Below are 20,862 nucleotides of genomic sequence, written 5' to 3'. Positions count from 1 at the left end.
GTAAAATTTACAATTGCCACTCCAGTCGGTGCAACAGTTGGGAAAGTGTTGAACTCAGGAAGGGTAAAAATTACTATTTCCACTCCAGTCTTTGCAACAGTAGAGAGAGAGTAGTTCACTTCAAACAAATAACATTATTTAACAGTTTTATTAAATAACAAAAAATATAAATATATAATGTTTAAAATAACATCTACATCTTAATAAAAAATTAAACAAATTACTTATTTATTACAATGTTGAATAATTATGATAAATTAAAACAAATACTAACGTAATTAAAACACTTTATTCTCACAATCATAACAACTAACAAATAAAATGTATTTGAAATTAAAAAGCATAACACAATTAACATGTAACGTAATAAAAAACAACATTTTCAATAAATGAATACATATTTTTAAATGTATTTTTACTTAAATAACTTCCCATCCTGTTCCTCTACAAACTAAAACAACCCACACCTAAACTATTACTTAGTGGCAAGCCTCAAGTGAGAGCCCTTTTAAAGTCAGTCTGAAAAAACTTGTTTGGAACCTTCTACAAAATACAGTATGCATTCAGATGCAAGGACTCAAATCGCCACTGTGCCAAAATTAACACGAAATGAAAAAAGAAACATACAGATTAGCATGGGTTTGTACTGATGGGCCACAAAATCAATATATGTGGCTTATAGCTGAAATTGCCTCTTAATAGTTTGTCTGTGTTACTGTGATTGGGCAAGGGAGCGAGTACAAGAATTGGCCTATGTATTCTTCCACCCATGCACTCAATCCTCCATCTCCCATGCACCAAGTCACTCAACATCCACAGACTTGTTCAATGATCTTCCGACACATTTATCCACCCATTAACACCCATACACAGTATTACAAATAGGGCTTTATTACGACTTTGTTGATCTTCCAATGGGACCACTAGGAAGACTGCCAAGGCCGTGGTTATCATGCCTGCCGGATTATGAGTGGGTGGTGTTGCGGCACTTTCATGGCACTGGCTGTGTTAGGGTCTTAGGGGAGCCTAACCAGCATACTGCTGCCATGAGAGTGCCTGCAGCACGTTCCTGCACGGTGTGGCATGCACCATGTCATGCATGCCCCAACATGCAGGACCGAAGGTGCATTTTCAGGGGACAAAACATATGCCCCCCAAATGCAGCCTCAGGCCCAGAATGGGGGGGGGGGCCTGTCAGGGCCCCCTTACATGCATGTCTGCCACCCTTTTCATGGTGGGGTACCTGTCATGAAAAGGGCTGTGGATAAGCAGATTGGAATATGCTTGCTGGTGCTGGCATCCGAACCGCCAGCATATTTAGGCCTTTAACCCAGCAGAGGCAGCAGTCTTGTGGCAGTCTCACCGCCACACTCTTACTAGGGCGGATGGATGGTGGTGGGTGGACCTCCACCTCGAGTACGGTAGTCCGAGGACCGCCGTACTTGTAATATGGCCCATAATGTCATGAGGACTAGATGGATTCCTGAGGGGCCAGGGCTGACTGAGAATAGACAACTGCCTTTGTTGAGATGAGAGATCTATGTTTATTGCACATTCACATCAATGCAAAAGTAAGGATTTGGACACAACAGCGCCCCCACCACCACAAATGGCTCTACCTAACTCAGTCAAATGCGTTCCTTATTCGTCCAAATAATTAAATTTTTAATTTTACATTGAAAGACTTGAAAATATACATGCGGATCAATTGTAAGTGTTTACAGACTGTGTTTAACCCACTGAAATATTTCCCACGATTCTAACTTGTAGTCTGAAAGTTACACAAGGAATCTACAACAACGGTATAAAACAACTGAGCCACCATGAAACTGGTTAGCAGGCTACACACAGGGCCGCACATAAAGTTCAATAACACTGCTAAGAAAGCTTAAAACTGTGGAAATGATCGCATGTAAAATAGCAACTACAAATGTGACAAGTCTGCTTATGTTTGTTATATGTATTTATGCATTGTGTGTGAAAACGTTTGCTGCAAAGGGACCTGACACTATCCCATGGGTAGGGCTTAAGACAGAATTTGACTGAAGCTAAATGGGTACCCTAAGAGAAGCAGGCTAGCAATGTACCTACCTGCACAGATGAGGCAGATGACTGGACACTCAGTGAAGGGATAAGAATAGGTTGGCAGGGAGTCACATGGGGTGTGAGGGCTTTGAGGCTTGTCTAAAATTTCTTAGTGGGCACAGATGAATAACTCAGACTCTTAGGAATCATAAAAAGGGTGCCAAGGCTAATAACGATGCATAGTGGGTGTATGAACATTAGTCAGGTTGATCCAATGGGCATATGAGGTGCTCTTCTGTCTCAGTCATTTGAGGTCTCCGTGACTCCGGTGGCTAGCATGGTAGTGATCAGGATCTCGAATGATATATCAGAAACAATGGTTCACTAAGGACTCATTCTTGATCATTCATTCGCTCATTGCAATGATTCAGGCTGAATGAATTGCCAATACAATACATTATATGAGTAAACATAGCTAAAAAAGCTCTTTAATTGACAGAAATAAGAAAAACATTAATGTAAGATTTTAGATAATGAGTGCAGTGCTTAGTGTCCTGAAGTAAACACACAAGCTCATATTTCAAATAGTTCACACAATGTAGGGCAACAAGCAAAGTGGCATGAACTGAAGAGAGCAGAACTCTGCCATATCTACAACGAAATGATGTTGTTCTGCTCTCTGCATTCACTGGCACGCTTTGTGCAGTCTTGTGCCAACGTAGACACCCTTAAGACATAGTAGGTCTCTTCCTGCACAAAAACTATCCTTTGAGGCTTTTTCCTTTATGTATGTGTGCTGCAGAAAGCAGCCCACCTGCAACCAGGAAAAAAGGAGAAATACAAATATTTCACCTTGTAATGCCAGCCTCAGGCAGGTGTAGGATGTTGGCGTACGTTCTTATCAACAAGTCTATGTAGATATGGATAGGCGTCAAAACCAATGGCAGAAGGCACAGCAATGCCCATGCTCCACCCAAGCAACGCCACTGAGATGCAAAGTAACATAGTGCTCCACCCATGGAACATGTTCCTGATGCAAAGTAATTGTGCTGCATTTAGTTACTTTGGGTGACAAACCAATGCTAACTGTGATTTGTAAATCCCACTATGAGACTTTGTGTTTAGTTAGTGATCTCAAAACAGACCCATTTCTTTCATTAAATAAGTTTTTTCCCCTCAGAAACACACATATACACACGTGTTCACGCACACAAACGCACTAATTTGAAAAATAAACACATTTAAGGGTTTTCAAAAATGGTGTTGAACTATCTGTGTGCAACACAAAGAAAATGCTTATAAACTGTGACTCGGTGGTATTTGTCTCCAACAAGGTTGTATGCTGTTAAAACGATGAAGAAAGAGGTTCTCTGTTCCATATGTGGTGAGCTTGCAAGCATATACAAATGTATTGGAGGGAAATTCTGTCATCAATTGAGGCTAAAAGAGGAATTACCATGCCATTACTACCCTTTGTAGTGCTACTTGGCGATCCAGGCAAAAACAGTATATGTTCTGTTAACTACCCGTCAGGCAACCCTGTTTCACATTTATTTCTGAGAGCTTGAATGGCAATAGGGCAGATTTTGAAACTCGAATCTACTCCGTCAATGTGGTGGGGAAAATTCTGGAAAATACATGCTATAGAGAAAATATCCGTCATCTTGCATGATAGAGTCTACAAGTTGGAAAACGTTTAACTCGCATTGAAGAGACGTGAAAAGATTTTGCGTTGTGGAAGGGGATCTGTTAAACATGTCAGATTGTTACACAAGTCTCTGTTAGGCAAACCTTTGTTCACATCTTCCAATAGTTTGGGTGAAGATGCACATTACTACAAGATTCCAATACTAACCTGAAAACCCTACAAAGGTTTGTTTGTTCTACAAATAATGAAGAGATTGACTCCGAATCCTGTGGATACTCTTTTGTAAATGTAAAAAAATATTGGTTGCTTATGTTGTAGTTATGCTATTGGTTGGGATGCTTGTCTTCCTCTCGCAGTGACAGAAAAGTTGAAATAAAGTTGTCTTCAAAACAGCTAGATTAAAACAGCTGTTGTCCTTGATTTTTGATTTATCAACAAACTATTTCTTACTCTCTGCCAGGACATAGAGTTGGATGAGCCACTGAAAGCTTGATCTACAGGCCTGGCGTGACCTAGTGGCTACAGCTGCGGACCATGTACCACGGGGAACCAGGTTTGTATCCCAGCCTCGGCTAAGAACTATGAATCCCAGGCAAATCACCTTGTGATGAAAATCTAAATGTATTGTAGTATCTGTCTGTTGGTAAGCACACGTATGCCTTTGGATATGGTTTGCGCTATATAAAACTGACAAAAATAAAACATGTACTATGTCTGTCACTCATATTCTAATCTCACCCTCCAAGAATTAAGAGCAAGGCATTAATATTTGATGTCAGAAAGAAAATCCCATCAAGTGGTTGAGCCGCACAGTGTGAAACTTAAAATTCTTGGATCAATCCCGGCTTTCATGCTTGACCAAATTGTGAGGTACTTGGTAAAGACCTTCTTTCACCAAGCCTACCTTTTAGGTTTCACCCAAGACACTGCACGTGCTGTCTCTTGAGACACCTTTTGTTATCTTACAGGGGGCTTAGAATCTGCCCATTGCTTACCATTGGTTGGCTTCATTGTCACTCTCATTTGCTTGCTATTTATTGGTCTGCTCCTGTAAACTTATTTCTTCTCTGTGTGTTTATCCCTCCCTGGAGTATAGATGCAATACTTGCGTCCTTCCACTTTTCAGTTTTTCTGACACTAATTTTTGATTTTTGATTACGCACTCTGTATGAGAGTGTTTGTTTTTCAATGTGTCCCTTGTGTACTTCTCCCCAATTTGTGTTCCTACCCCAATCCCACCTGCCTGCTGACCCGCCAAACTCCAACCCTCTGTTGTGAGACTGTTTGCCATAGCCCCTCACGCCCCCCCTCCTTTGTCTGTGTACTTGCTCACAGCACCTCCAGACCACCCTCCGTTGTTCATCTGATTACCCATAGCCATTCCCTCCCACACTCTGTTGTCCGTCTGCTTGCCCATAGCCGCTCTCTCCAGCTCTCCTTTGTCCATCTACCTGTTCATACTGCACAGTTCCAGTGACTTCCGGCAATGACCAACAGAGTTTTCAGGTGCATCCACCACCCGGCTGCGCACACCACGTGTTTGTTGTGACTTTTCCTGTCTCAGGGCTCGACTACCGCGCTCAGCCCACCGCCCACCCGGCGTCTTCAACCCAGCTACTCAGCCAGTCACTGGAAGCTCTCACATCGAACCCTTGGTTTTATCATCCAATCAACCGCCCGGCGCATCTGCCCCAGCTTGCAAGTTTATTCGCACACCGCTCGGCTTATCCTTTGCCTGCGGCCATAGTCATCCACGTCGTACCGCTTTTTCATCGAGGTACGTTTTCCAGGACCTCCACCCTCTGTACTCGGATTCTGTTGCACGCCCCCGACCGGGTTGGGATTATCAGGGTTTACTTGCCCTGATGAATCACAGGACCTCTCCTAGTGACGAAACACGTGTCGGCTGGCTTTTGTTCTGATCAACACAGTAGTTGCTGCTATATATAAAAAAACTTTTTTGAACCTATACTGGTGCCGACCACTGCTTTTACATAAGACTATATAACTGATATTAACACTGTAGTATCCTCGTTTGCCCAGGACTGTGCTTACTCCTTTGTCTATCTGCTAGCCCCCAGCTTTCATTCCCAACCTCCATGTGCCTGCCACAAGCCTTTCCCTCCCATCATCCGTTGTCGGTTTGATTGACCCAGCCCCTTACTCCAACCTTTGGTTGTCCGACTGCTTGCCCCAGGCCCTCCCGCACACCCTCCCTAGTCTGTTTCCTCCCTCAACTGCATCATTGCTTCCTATCATGCATGTTGCCTCCCTCCCCTTTTTTGTTGCATCGGTGAAGCAATAAAAAAAGGTATTTTGATGCAGCCAGCGCTGGCCTTTTTATAGCACCTTTTTTTAATCCTCCCCAACACGTGCCTCGTGTTGCCTCAGGGAGTAATAAAAAATGCAAAGACTCAGCCAGTGCTGGCTGCATCATTGTGCTGTTTTTATTATTACTTTTAGCCATGCTGTACAGCACACGTGCTGCGGTACAACACAGCTACACAACATTGACTAAGCCAGTAGCTCTCATAGGCGAGATCTATTGGCTTTGCCAATACTTGTTGTTCATTATTATAATATACGAGGGCACTTTCAAATACGTGAAGTTCAGGATGTGTTCTGACCAAAAATTGCCTCTTTAGTTTGATTTAATAGACTAAAATGTAGCTCCATGAATAATAAGAATCTAGCCCATATACAGGGAACACAATACCATTGACCTCTCAGTTCACTAATAGCATTGCCATCAAGGTGAGTGCAAGACTCTTTCTTAGTTCATGTTTAAAACTCAAACTTTTTATGAAATACTTCTCAGTGCTGTGATACAATGTAATGTTACTTACCCAGTAAGCATCTGTTTGCGGCATGTAGTGCTGTAGATTCACATGCTTAGCATAAGTCCGCCATCTAGTGTTGAGCTTCGAAGCGTGGAAGAAAAACAACGTGCACAATTTGGAGCCCAACACTAGCTGGTGGACTTATGCCAACCATGTGTATCTCCAGCCCCACATGCCCTCAAGCATACACTTATTTGCATTTAGTCAATTTATATTCTAACATGATCTTGGTTGCATGATTTACAAGGTTCGGCTTGTGCACAAGCCCTAAGAGCCAGAGCTGAGCCTTGGCTTGACTCCCACAGTTAATTTGTTGGTTCACTCTCCTCTACCAGTACATGATTTATTTTGAAAATAAATAACATCAAAACCATTGTGATAGAACTCTTTATATGATCAATCTATAATACATGCAATTTGTAAAATACAACTAATTTCTAATTCACCATTGCCAGCAAGGCTTGAAACTGCACCAGGTTCAAAGGCATAACAGGCAAACATTATATTTGCCACTAAAAATCCTACGCCATAACTTTGGCTGTGTTTATCAAGTTAAGATCCAGATAGCTTGGTGAATGCCAAGTGCAAAGGTATATAATACACCTTTAAAGTTGCCTATTCATTTGAACATGTGCTTTTAATAAAAAATAAGTCAGGTATAGAGCCTGTGTTGTAACTTTTAATAATAAACAGAACAAACTAATGGCCTCTGACATAACTTCCTAATGAACTAATAATGCTTCTAATCAATAAAATTGATTTCACTTCACAATCAACTGATGCCTGCTATATTGGGCATAAGCTTTCTCCCAAGCTACCCATCAGGCATACAGCAATAAAGTTATAAATATGCACGAAATTGTAGTCAGCAAAGCAATATATAACCCCTCTTAGTCCTAAAAAACAAGCCCAACAGTGCAGATCTTCAAACCCCACGGTTTGTAAGAGGGACTAAAGAATACCAACACCCTTGCCTACTGTGGTAGATGGTGAGATTATTTGTAACAAAATACCTTTATAGAGGCTTTAGCACAGTGTATGAACAAGCGCCTTATAATTCATAAAAAATAAATCAGACATTTAGCATCCGACAACCTGTTTACCAAAAAACCAATGAGGCCTCTAACCTTTAAAATTTGCATATCACCATTAGAAAATCAGGCCTACTGTAGTTAGCATAAGCTTTCTCAAGAGCAATCGTCAAGTACACTGTCTTAAAATTAAAAATATGTACAAATGTACAGTTGGTAATCCAACCCTTCCCAAGTATTATCACAGTACAAATCTTCAGTGCCAGTGTTTGTTAGAGGTATAATCAACAACACACTCCTTGGCTATAAAGAATCCACATAATATACCTGTCTATATGCTTTAACACTGTGTAATAGCATTCCAACTTGAAGGGCTATTGGCTTTAGTATAGGCTTTTCACAAAACACAAGTTAGGCACACTGCCTTTCACACCTTTAATATTAAGCAGGCCAGACCTGCTAGAGTAATGTTTGAAATCTCATGAAACCCGCCACCTGTCTGCAGGCTTAATCACCGCGTAATAAAAATCTACTCTTACACCTCTATCGGCTTTTTTATATGCCTTTTACAATAACTATGCTAAACCTGCTGCCTTCATCCTAACTTTTTAAAATAAAAAGGTATGGCCAATATCTGGGATCATTCGTTTACCAGCATAACCTTGGGACTACGCACAACTTCTGTCCAATCAAATGCTGTGCTTAAGGTTCTCAACACGTGGGCCGAGCCTAATCCCATCACTCAGTAGAGCTTCTTAAAGCTCGTTTGCTGATTATCACCAAGTCTGACGAAAGCAGCGCTCTTATGCCAGAGAGCACAAAAACGCAGTGTTTGCCACAGCTAGCACACAGAACAATTACCATTGAGAAAAGTACCAATGAAACAGACTCCACTACCCGCAACCCACAACTGAGCGTCCCCTGGAAAAGCAGTAAAAGAATGCAGCAGATGTGAGCCAACAAGGTGCCTAATGTCACCAATCCAAGAAGCGCACCAGTGACATATGAACCTAATGTCACAAAAGCCCTGAGCACAGCTCAAGAACAATATCAACAGATGAGTAAAAAATTTGCTAGCATTCGCGCCAAGAATTTTCAATTCTATTAAGGAAAAGGAGGCGAGGATTATGCTTCTCTTATCTTTACTGCAAAACACAGCAGCCAATGAAAACATGCAATTTTGTATAAAACAACTACATTGCCCATGATGCACATATATAAGCCACGCCCCCATAGTCCATAAGAACCTCCTGCGTGGTCCCATTATCCTCTTTCTTTGTAGAGAACACAAGTCCAAACATTAACATGAATAAGTCCCAAAACCTCCTCCAATGTGGAAGAATAAACTGAAGTCCTCAGGCGCAAACTATCGCCATCCATCGTCTTCTATTCAGACTTCTTATCTGATCCTGAAATAAAGGAAACGAACAACTGTAACCACTGTACAATCAATCATGTCATAACATGAAACATGGGCGGGTAAGCTTTAGTACAATCAATAATAAAGCCGGGTGGGATAATCCTCGCCTCCGTGTCCTTAATAGAATTGAAAATTCTTTGCGCGAATGCTAGCAAATTTTTGATTGTATTACAGGACCGGAGGCTTCAGATTATGCTAGTTTAACGCTGTCCAAATATCACAGAAGAAATATCCCCCACCGTCTTATAATAAAAAGTTTTAAAGGTTGACTCTGAGGACCAATCTGCACAACGCATAATGTCCTGAATGTTAGAAGCCAACATGTACGATTTTGAGGCCATAGCCCCTCTCACAGAATGGGCACCAAACATTTGTATGTCAACACCAGTTCCTGCATTATAAATCTGAGCCATCTGGCAATGGTGGCAGCCGTCACAGGCCTGTAAGGTTTCTGCAGAGCAATCAATAATTGGGAGCAACCCTGTGATCTCATTGTGTTCGTACATTCTTCATATGCCTTTTAACAATGCACTACACATAACTTCTCATTATCTGGAAAAGCATTATAATCTATGTGATGAGACAGTTTCTTGGTCCGCCTCTGATAGTAAAAAGAACCCCCTTTCCAGGGTAAACACTCTACCTGTAACGTCGAGGGCTCTCACGTCCGAAGAACGTCTGCATGCCGAAAGGCATAACAACATAGCCAATTTGGCCAATAGCTGTTTCCTAGAAAGAAGGGTAATAACGGGCCAGCGATTGAACAAGGATATGACTAAGGAAACGTCCCATAGGCCCGTATATTTGGGCTTAGGTGGGTTAGCGACCCTAATTTCCTTAAGGAGTTTGTATACAACCGGGTGCATACCCACTGGTTTGCCATCCACCAGCGCATGCCCCGCCGAAATAGCTGATCAGAAATTGTTGACTAATCGATAAGCCAGTACCTCCGCAGCTTTATCTGAAAGGAAATTCAACACTTGGGATAGCTCTGACCCCACGGGATCCAAATGTCGTTCCAAGCACCAATCCACCCAGTTCTTCCAGGCCGAGGAATAACGCTTCCTGGTGGGAGGGGCCCAGGCTTGCTTGATAAACTCAGAAGCCTGGTCTGAAACGCCTGGCATGTGCCACTGTTCCCTGAAAGCCTCCATGCCATCAGCGCGAGTCGTCCTTCCAGTATCATTGGACGACGCTCTTGATGAGGACCCAGCAACAACGAGTTCGACTCAGGGAGCAACCTGGGGAGATTGCAGCTCCATTGAAGTAACGTCGGAAACCACGGTTGGGATGTCCACCACGGTATTACTAGGACTATTTCCGCCTGTTGCCTGATCACCTGTGACATCACCCTGGAGATCAATAGGAACGGGGGAAATGCATACCGAATCGCGCCCGACCAATCTTGTAGGAAAGCATCGGTCGCCTGAGCCATTGGGTCCGGCCTCCAGCTGAAAAACTGGGGTATCTGGCAAGTGAGTCTGGAGGCGAAAAGGTCCGTCTGAAACAGACCCCAGATTTCCTGAAGCCACTGGAAAACCTCAGGAAGCAACATCCAGTCGCTGAAGTCCCTGAGGTGTCTGGAATTCCAATCCACCACCTGATTGGACTGGCCTGGAATGTACTCCGCAATCACCGAAATCTGGTGTTTGAGGCAGTAATGCCAAAAATCCTTGGCTATCTCGACAAAAAGAGACGATCTTGTGCCGCCCAACTTGTTGATATACCTCACCGCGGACACATTGTTCATGCGGAGGAGGATGCAGCAAGAGGTCTGCCTCAGGGACAATGTTCGAATCGCGAATGACCCGGCGAGCAACTCCAAGCAATTTATGTGCAATGATAACTCTTGCGGAGACCATCTTCCGCCTGTGGAGATGTCACCGCAGCGCGCGCCCCAGCCCCAACGGCTGGCATCGGACTCTATAACCACCTTGGGTTGAGAACCGAAGATTGCTCTGCCATTCCAAGCATCTACGTGACCTAGCCACCACTGTAGCTCGGTCCTGACTTCTTGAGACAGTGGGATGGTATCTGCGTAGGACAATCCTTTCTGAATGTGTCTGATCTTCACACGCTGCAGAGCCCTGTAATGAAGAGGGCCCGGGAATATGACTTGAATTAATCAGGCTAAGATCCCCACTACCCTGGCAATGGCCCGGAGTGAGGCTGTCTGTTCAGTAGCGCTACAATCTCTTTCTTTACATCTCTCAGCTTCGCCTTGGGAAGACACAGCTGAGCCGACCTGGAGTCTATAGTGAACCCGAGGAAATCTATCAACTGCATCGGGTGAACCACCGACATTGCCAGGTTAATCATAAACCCCAAGCTCTGAAGCAGCGTCGTCGTGAGGCTCAGATGCTGTAAGAGGGTGGCCTAGCTCTGCACCATGTTCAGAATATTGTCTAGGTATATTATCAGCCTTACCCTTTACTCTCGTAGATGGGCGACCACAGGCTTCATCACCTTGGTGAAGCAGCAAGGAGCTGATGAGAGCCCGAAAGGAAGGGCAAAATATTCGTAACACAGGCCGTTCCACCGGAATGGGAGGAATCGGCGATGTGGCCGGAAAATCGGAATGGAGAGATAGGCGTCCTTGAGGTCCAACCTGACCATCCAATCCCCTCCCTGCAATAAGTCTGCTAAAAGATGGATCCCTTCCATCTTGAAGTGATTGTAGGTGAGAAACTGATTGAAATCTTTGAGGTTCAGAACAAGCCTGTTCCCACCTCCTTTCTTCTGCACAAGAAAGATGTTGCTGCATAAACCGTGAGGCCCCTCGTTGCACTGTGCTATCGCGCGTTTCTGCAGCAACCCTGCAATTTCCTCTTCTATAAAACTGTGATCTTGTAGGGAAAAATTGAGATTCGCAGGGAGAATGCTCTGAAAAGGAGGAGAATAAAATTCTAAATGAAAACCCATGACGGTTTTCAACACCCATGCATCCTGAGTCAGCTTCTGCAGAAGCTGTGTTGAGTACGACCCCCAAAGGAAGATGAGAATTATCTGTGACACTCACCTGAGGACTGCTGGGCCTTGAAGTTCGCCCTGTTGTTGCGGGTCTGGAATCGTCCCCTGTTGAATCTTCGGCGCGTAGGGTAAAAGGTACCTCCAAGTGTGGAGTCCCACTCCCCTCGGCCGCGACCAAATTCACCTCTCTGGGAGCCTTGTTGGAAACCGCGGCCTGACTAGCGGCCCCTGCCTCGTTCGGCCCGATTAAAACACCCTGCTGGAAAACCCTCTTAATCCTAGTCTGCGCTTTGTCCAGACATGTAAAAGTGCCTACATATTTTGAGACGTCTTTGACAAAGCGCTCCCCGAAGAGCTGTCCGCCCGCCAAGGGACCAGGTTCAGCGTCCGCCAATTCCGTGAGATTACTGTCCGTCCTGATCAGTAGCGACTTGCGCCTCTCCGCTGAAATCGCACAATTAGCGTTGCCAATGAGGCATATGGCCCATTGGGTCCAGCCCGCAAGAATATCAGGATCTATCGGAGTAGCACTGTCCTTGGCCGCCAAGGCCATCTCCAAGATTTTGGCCAAAGGGCCCACAACGTCCAGCATCTTATCCTGGCAGCCGCGCCAAGCGCGGTCGATGCCACGTTTGGGATCCTTGGAAAATTTCTTCAAGAATGTTAAAAGACTCGCATCTACTTCAGGCATCTCAGCCACTTTGTCAGGCAGTTCCGGGCGTGGACATTCCGACCTTAGTCGATTGCGCACCTCCCGTGAAAACCCCTTCCTAAGATTCTCATGCAAATAGTCAGAAACCGCGGGCGGCGGTGTCCAGTCGGAAGATCGTGGGTGCATGATATCAGTAGGGTCGAAGGTGAAAGGGGTGTTCGGGGCCTACGTTGCAGACGGAAGGGAAGTTTTTGCCTTCTTTGGAGGGGGGGGGGAGCAGCTCCTCCGAGGTGTCGGTATCGGTGTCTGTGCCTGTCGTGGTGGTGTTCGTGTTGGTGTGATCTCTTAGCTTAGCCTTGGCCTTAAATCCCCGAGTAAGAATGGTCGCCTGCCCCACTGCTGGGCAGCGTTGACAGAGCCTGGGCATGTGGCCATTGTTTAGCGGTAACCGTGCCCTCACCAGAAGTCGAAGCTTCTGACTTCCTCTTCTGTGGCCGCTTGCCATAGCCATGTCGCTTGGCGAAACCCTCCAGTTGTTTCCTGATAGGTTGCAGGGCCGCCGCCAGGGCCTCCTGAACGGTCTGTGGAACCCTGGTCTCCATTGCCCTATTAACAGAGGACTGGATTGAGGTGTCCAAGGTTATCCTCTAGGACAGCCTCCTGCTGTTCGTCATTCACTTCCTCCCCATCTTCATTCTCACTAGGGTATCTAACCCAGTCTTCCATAATCAAAGGTGGAGTGAAGTATTTATATAAGCAATGATGTATATTAAATGCTGAAACAGCAAGTTTCACAGCCACCAGGGGGGTCAGCCCACAAGCACACCAGTATTATACACAATGAATTTTATAAACCCCCTCAGCAAAGCTGTAGTCCAATGAGGTCAGAGACCTAGGCCAATCACCAAAAATATACACAGAGCGCGTGCACACTCTTTTGGCCAGTATTTTACAACCTGGGAAAGGCGATCTGAAGCAGAGTGGCAAACCGATCTAGAAAATGCTTTCCAACGAGTTTAAAATGTCGGGGAATTCGCCCTGAAGCGCGCCGCCCAAATGCAGCCCAATTGAGCGCGTTTAGGAGCGCGCATCGGCCGAGAGGCACCCGGCGCGTGCGGCGGAGGAGGGCGATTAGGGGGCCCAACGCCGGCGCCTTGAGTGCAATGCCGGGGAAAAACAAAGGCTCCGAGAAGGAAAACGGCTGCCGCTCTGCCCGGTCGAAGACAGTGATTCAAACGCGACTGTGAGGCGTCGCATGCAGCGGAAGGCGGGATTGAGTGCTCCGCTGTATCGGCATATGAGTTAAAACCCTGGGGACAGATATTCTTTAAGGATCGGAGCAACGCTTCTAACACAGTCAAAACCCTGAAAAGGAACACCCAAAGCCTCAAAGGTAACAGAATACACCCAATGTCAGCAATGAATGTCAGCAACAACACAATGAAACCCCCATGCAAATAGCAGAGTGAGGGAACATGCAAAGGTGTACTTAACTCTTGCTATGAGCAGCAAAGAAAGAGGATGATGGGACCACGCAGGAGGTTCTTATGGACTACGGGGGCGTGGCTGATATATGTGCATCATGGGCAATGTAGTTGTTTTATACTAAATTGCATGTTTTCATTGGCTGCTGTGTTTTGCAGTAAAGATAAGAGAAGCATAATCTGAAGCCTCCGGTCCTGTAATAGAATTCACAAGTCAGGTGGTGCGTAATATTCAACGGGCCTGGATGTCAGTGACCGGGACGACATCCCACAATTAAAGCAACATGACAGAATGGAAAGCTGTGCTGGCATTTAGAACTACAAGACGACAACAGGAGGTTCAAACAGATCACCAGGGTGAGCACATTGACAGGAGGCAAAAAATGTGCTTATTTCCATTGACAGGTGAGGCGGCCAACAAGGCTTATGGGCAGAGGGTGGGTGAGGGACATCCTCAACAGCTCTGGCATAGGCCACCTCAGAAAACCTTGCACTTTGTAGGGTATAGCAGTGCAGCCCACTCTACTAAGACCAATTCAGGTCCTGTGCTTTGCACCAATAACAGATAATGCATAGCTGCAAGATGAAGTGGATAAAGCTCCCAGGGACCTGCACACGGCTAACACAAGGGAATGTTGAGGGAACAACAGCAATGCAGTCTGTACATGGGCATTCTTCTGAAACTTTTTCCATGTAAGTGCACAAGATCATCCTGCCAGATTGTTTACGCATGTTTGCAGACATTTCTTCCAGGAATAAGGAGCAAAGTCAAGCAGCTGCTTCTTTGAACCATGACAAAGGAGCAGAAAGACAAAGTATTATTATGTCAGTACTAAAACACATTACTCATTAGGAAAATCTGCATCAATGTATTGGCAGTGGGTTCACCTATGACAGCTTTGCAGTATGCCTCTGTTGCATATGTCACCACACTCATCCTTGTCCCTTCCAGTGATTGTATGGCACGCCAACCAGGATAAGTATGCAAATTCACAGCGCTCATACTACACACCTCCCAACAGGCATCCCAAACCAGGCACCCATCACTGTCACTGTAATGTCATCTTTCTCTGACATATGTCCCCACCTGTTTTTCCGCATGTGAAACCTAAACCTGGCCCTCCATGATTGTACTATGATGTCTGCCTCCAATCTGGGGTCTGTAATAGACATGGCCAAATGGCAAGTCTATGTTTGCCACACAGGACGCATGTAGTAGCCACAACAATGTCATCTGAAGACGTGTAAGTTCACGAAGAGCATTTAAGGCCCACACTCGGGGGCTTGAGGCATGCATGTATTAGAGTGTAGTCCGGCATGCATTAAATGGATGTGACAAGGGCGTTGCACACAACTAATCACTTCACTGAGAAGGAAATCACTTGGATAAACAAGGTACTGCGGACTCACCCACAGGTGACCGATAGTACTGAAGTGCAATGCCAACAACTAGCACTGTTGGTTGAAATGCTATGCCTCAGCAGCATGGCAGTAGAACAACATGTTGGGTCATAATGAATGTAGTAAGGCTTGTGAGGTGGGGGCACCTGCCAAAGATAGTGCCATTGGCAGTACAAATATATAGTTGTCCGTTTGCAATTATGACAAATTTCCCCACTGTGAGTCTCAGGAGGGCAGTTCGGCCAAACACCTCCAGCAATGTGCTTTTGTACCAGGTGCTGTCAGTCATGCGTCATGTTTAGTCACGACAGATCCTTTTGCAGACATTCCAGGTGGTGTTAGTATTCATTTGTCCATTACATATGGCATACATTTGCTTACTATGCAGGTTACCGTGGGTGTTAGTGTGACTGTTCATAGTGTGTAGGCCTGTGCATTATTCTGTTAAGCTTGCGATGTTGCAGTTTCTTTGTTGGTTCTTGTTAATTGAAGGCCACCACTTCTACTGTTTGCACTTTCAGCTGGCAGAAATAATCAATTTGTATGTATAAATGTGAGTTGCTCTTTTTTTTTGTGAATCACTGTGGGTATTTGTTTTTAGGTGCCTCAGTCTGATGAACATCCTTTTAGCACAATTTAGGTTCTGCCATTTGTGCAGTCTGCTGTCTTTACCGATTTCTTGCTCTGCTTGATTTTGATGTTCACTTTGATTACAGTGTAGGAGTCCAAATGTGATAATATTAAGTTCCTTTATCATCGTGTTTTGGTTGGCAAAGATAGGCCTTCCCCATCGGCAACCATGTTTGTTTGATATGATGGTAATTAGCATGAGCAATATGTCAGGTTTTATGATCCAAGTCCCTAATGGCCGCTCTTTAACCACTTTTGAGGCATTTGTGTTTTTGCTTCATGAGACCCCCTTAGGTCCCTGACCCCAAAATTGGCTATCTGGTTTTGCTACGCAGAACTCTGCGAAGTTCCGCAAGTGGCCGAGTATAGTGCGGACAGCAGTTTGTGCTGGTATTTCTGCCGCTCGGGTAGAAATTCTACCCGAGCGTCAACTCGCGCTCACGAACTAACATTCATGATCGCAAACTTACCGTACGCGATTGCGAGCGGGGAAAAAAACTCTACTGCACATCGCGAAGCGGAGTTTTCTGCACTCCACAAGCTTCGCGGAGAGCAGAAAACTCTGCAAACTCCGCAAATGGAGCGAAGTTCACCGCCCAGGCCTAATCTTGACATTCGCTTACCTCGGCCATTGCTTCTTTTTGTCCGTCAAAGGCACGTACATCACTCCCATCAACTCTGTCTGGACTATCTTGCCATCACTGGTCTTGTCATACTGCTGCAGTGCCTGCCTTCCATACTCTGGCCCAACAGGTATAACGAGTCTTCCTCCAGGCTTCAAATGATCCAGCAACTGCAAGAGAAACATAAACACCACATGTAAATCACCCATAATAAATTATAGGCCTCAGAACAGTTTGATTAGATCATATGGTTTCAAATACTGTATTTATAATGGACACATTATACATTTGGTTTATCAATCGACTAAATGATTGGCCAGAAATCATTAACCAATTTGGAAATTACAAGTTCACTCCATTTTGGTAACTGCAACAGTAATACTCCTTACAATTTAGAAGCGAGTAGAGAACGATGTGTCCTTGAATCAGTGCGGTTGGATCTTTACATTAATAACGCTGAGGCAAACCCGTGAGTACAACTCCATCTGTACCTCAAGTTCGGCAAAGTCCTTCAAGTTTCTGCAGTAAACAGATTACCTGCAGGATCTTTAAATTCTCACATAAAAATATTAGAGGCTTGATGTGGCTACTGCAGCAGCCGACTTATCAAACAAAAGTATCTTACTCATACTAGAACAAAGTAATCTAAATGAGCCATTCAGATGAAGAGTACTGCAATATATGTGCCAGTATTTAATGTGAAAGTCGTCTAATAGGCGTTAACCTACCCACGTGTTCAGTGAAAAGTGTGGAAAAACGTTATTAGCCGCCTAGCTGTGTCCAACATTTCTTGAAACCTGGCAGGTCCGGTATGGGGCGGAGCCATGTGTCCACCCATAGCGGGGTCAACTGCCTTTTCCACCCCAGCTCCTCTCCTAATTTACACCAGACAGTGATGACCGTGGCGATAGCCGGGGGCACATTTGGTGAAATCCGTCCCATATAGCCCATAGCTATACCCCCTCTCCCCCCACTTCTCACAGTCCATTCGGAACGTGGGGAACAGTTGCTAGGCAAATGCCCATGTGTTAATGACCTGTACCTGTGCTGCCTCATAGTATTCCCAGATATTCGGGAATGCGATGCCCCCTCAAAAACTGACCTCCGCAATGTGGACATCGCAAAAAATGCCGGTCAACACAACTGTTGATGTTGTGGTGTGGAGAATTTTGCACCTGAACATGATTTTTTCTTTCATAGGTGTTTTCACACTCTGTTCATGTTGAAATTATTGTGATTTTGCACCCAAAGTTGATTTTGTTTCTTTTTTTTCCAACGTATTTTTATTGTGTTTTTCATATAGTGGAAACAGCAACACATTTCAGTAATGGCAACTTTATCACCCTTGGCACATGGGTAGAACCAATTCGTACAACCAGTAGCATATATTTGAGTTTGTTGAATTACAATTCAGTCAATTAGGTCTGCCTTCTTGCGTTTCCGTAGCCCCATTGAAATAACCCTCAAACAATACAACTTTACAACTTTAATGATCCCACTCTATTCCTCCCGTTCCATCTAGTACGTAGTATTTTCTAGGCTTCCTGCTTCGGGAATGCCACGGATCATTATCTAAAATAAAAAGTTGTGTTTTTCCCCTTTTTTTCTTTAATGTTTATATTGACAGCAGATGTATTGCAATACAGCAATTTTTCGTGAAATTCCCAACACATTATTTCTGTTGAACAATATGGTGACAAGGTGATCATAGCGGATTCAAATTGTAGTCAGTAATTAACAGGCTGTGTCGAAAACATCAGCACCTACTGTGCAGACTACACCTATGTTTATAAATAATAGAACTTGGAGAAAAAAGAAAGAAACAGTAAAAAGATCAACAAATCAATGAGCTCTGAGATTCCTTAAAGGCAAACTGTAGTGTTTGGAGATCATTCTTGTTACCTTGCTGTGCGGAATGGGCCCCGGATTATTATAAAGACATGTTTAAGTAAGAAAACAGGAAGCTAGATGATTTGGGAACCTGTCCTCGCCCTGCATGCCACAGGTGGAAAAGAGGAAAAATAACAGGGTTTGTGAAATTGTGTTAGACGTTTGGTTGTGACCAGGGGAGTGTGGTAAGCCAACTTGGGAGTGGGCGTGAAGTTAATGCATGTGTGGGGAGCGATGTATAGTTGAGAGCGGTGGTGGGACAACCATAATGCCACGTGGTGAGGTACTACATGTGGGGGATGTGCCACTTGCTCATGGAGCGCCTTCATTAGATTTGGCTTCCACTTTGAGTAAAAAGGTCTCCCAACATTCACCTCCTGTTGAATGTCTGGGTGTGGGAGATTTCCATGCCATCGTGATACTTTGTTTAAACAGGACAAAGGCCAGATCGATGAAACAATGTATATGTTTACCACCCTCCACTCGCTGGTGCAGTCCCAACAGGCAAGATTCAGGAGTGGGAGCTATGTTGTGTGCCGACATGTCGGCCACAAGTTGTTTTTGTTCCTTAATGTGATTTCACGATCCTTCTTTCTTTGCACCAAGGGTGATTTTTTTTTACCTAAATGTGATTGGTGCTCCTAAGTGTTTTACACACACGCTAAAACTGCATAATGGGTAATTTTGCAACTCAATGTGCCGTCAACCAAAAAGCAAAATCCTCCTGATGAAAACTTTCAAATGTAGCCTCTTACTACAACATTGTCTTTATGCCACGAGTTATAGCTCAAGTGTGCATACTAAAGCAATCTCATACTATACCATACTCTAAAGATCAATTACCCCCAAATTTCTTGTGTGATCTCATTATTGCCACCGAACCTAAAATTAAGAGAGTTTCACATCAGATCAGACTCCAGGTAATAATACCTGCAAGATTCCATTTTCACCTTTTCTATCCAAAACTACCCTCAAATGCAAATACCACTGAACCCTGACATCCAATTTGGAAACCTTAATCCTTGGCAAATACAAATAACTGTATACAAATGGGAATGTTAGCATCCAAACATTGCATTATCAACCTCCAAATCCAAATTGTTTGATACTCTAAAGGCCCTAATAGCTTCTACTATGGCTAGGGCTGGCAGGCATTTGAGAGACTGTGAGAGACCATAAGAGACCCTAAGGGTTCCCTGTGGATGCCTAAGCCTTGGCAGACACAAGAAGGTGACAGGAGGGCTCTCGCAGCTGAACATACATGGCTGTCTCTGGAGTGGTCCAATGCAATGAATGATTATCCGTGGGGGCTTCCCTCCCTATTATTGGATTATTTTGTGGGAGGAAGAACATAGGGGCAAAGAAGATTAAGCATAAAGGCCTTGTCTCTAAGGTCCCAATCACCCTACAAAGCAGGCATCAGCATCGAAACTGGCAGAAGTTGGAGATTCTATGCCATTCATTTTACTCTGACCAGTCAGATTTCATAGGACCAAAACAAGGTGGATAATGTACAGAAAGAAAAGCAGCACATGGTGCAGAATATCACATGCTTGAAAGAGGGAAATTTTGCTTGCTTTCCTCGCCAAGAAGGCGTCTGAATCGGTAGATTGGTGGTTTTTGGAAAGCACAGTTTTTGGCCTTGGAAATGGGGATAAATTTATGACATGGATTATGGCAAGCAAGTAAAGCCCCTCAGCAAGAGTGAGGGCCAATTGGACCCCGTCTGGACACTATCATTCAGATGGGAATTCACCAAATATGCAGACTCTCTCCACATATATTTACACCAAGAAAGGAGCCATTTAATAACAATTTTAGGCAGAAGGGGCGGTCAGGGATATAAATAAAGGGGCTGAGGCATGAGTTCAAACTTTCAACCTACACAACTAAAGTGTTTATCTCAGTGTCTGAGCTTCTGATGCCCTTCCATACACAATGTTGGAATTGGAGGAATGCTGTCAATTGTTTGAGGGGTTCAAAATGATTGTTCAGCCTCTGCAGAAACAAGGATCTCCGAACTTGAAGATACGGTCACCGGCCTTTCGCAAGGAAGTCTCGGAGGCCTGGGCCATCACTAAAGACGTGGTTTGGAGACTGAAAGATGTTGAAAACCACGCCAGGTGGAACAATCTATGTTTCAGGGCATTTCCAGCGAACGTATAACATGATTTAGTAAATGGAGAGATATTATAGGGGAACATGAGGCAAGGAAAGGGTCAGTTGGGCGGGATGAGAATGATAGATT

At 44.4% G+C, this 20,862-nt stretch overlaps 1 protein-coding gene and 1 long non-coding RNA gene across 5 annotated transcripts in view; one reads left to right on the top strand and one right to left on the bottom strand.

Moving 5' to 3' along the window:
* Positions 1–20,862, bottom strand: part of LOC147689911 (protein-L-isoaspartate(D-aspartate) O-methyltransferase-like) — a 160,387-nt gene that overhangs the window by 3,049 nt on the left and 136,476 nt on the right. For 3 of the 4 annotated variants that reach the window (XM_086937415.1, XM_086937412.1, XM_086937414.1), the window contains one exon: positions 16,725–16,894. In XM_086937415.1, the coding sequence (XP_086793541.1) occupies positions 16,725–16,894 (170 nt within the window). Of the gene's footprint in view, positions 1–16,720; positions 16,895–20,862 lie in introns of those variants that run through there. The other variant, XM_086937413.1, reaches the window with a different exon arrangement.
* The window catches only part of LOC147689912 (uncharacterized), a 61,332-nt gene that overhangs the window by 26,840 nt on the left and 13,630 nt on the right, over positions 1–20,862 (top strand). Inside the window, exon 2 of the long non-coding RNA XR_015299906.1 lies at positions 4,134–4,226. This is a non-coding gene — a long non-coding RNA (uncharacterized LOC147689912). The remainder of the gene's footprint in view (positions 1–4,133; positions 4,227–20,862) is intronic.

This window comes from Lissotriton vulgaris, chromosome 9, assembly GCF_964263255.1.
Source record: "Lissotriton vulgaris chromosome 9, aLisVul1.2, whole genome shotgun sequence".
Classification (NCBI taxonomy): Eukaryota; Metazoa; Chordata; class Amphibia; order Caudata; family Salamandridae; genus Lissotriton; species Lissotriton vulgaris.
This window is presented reverse-complemented; position numbering and strand designations above follow the sequence as displayed.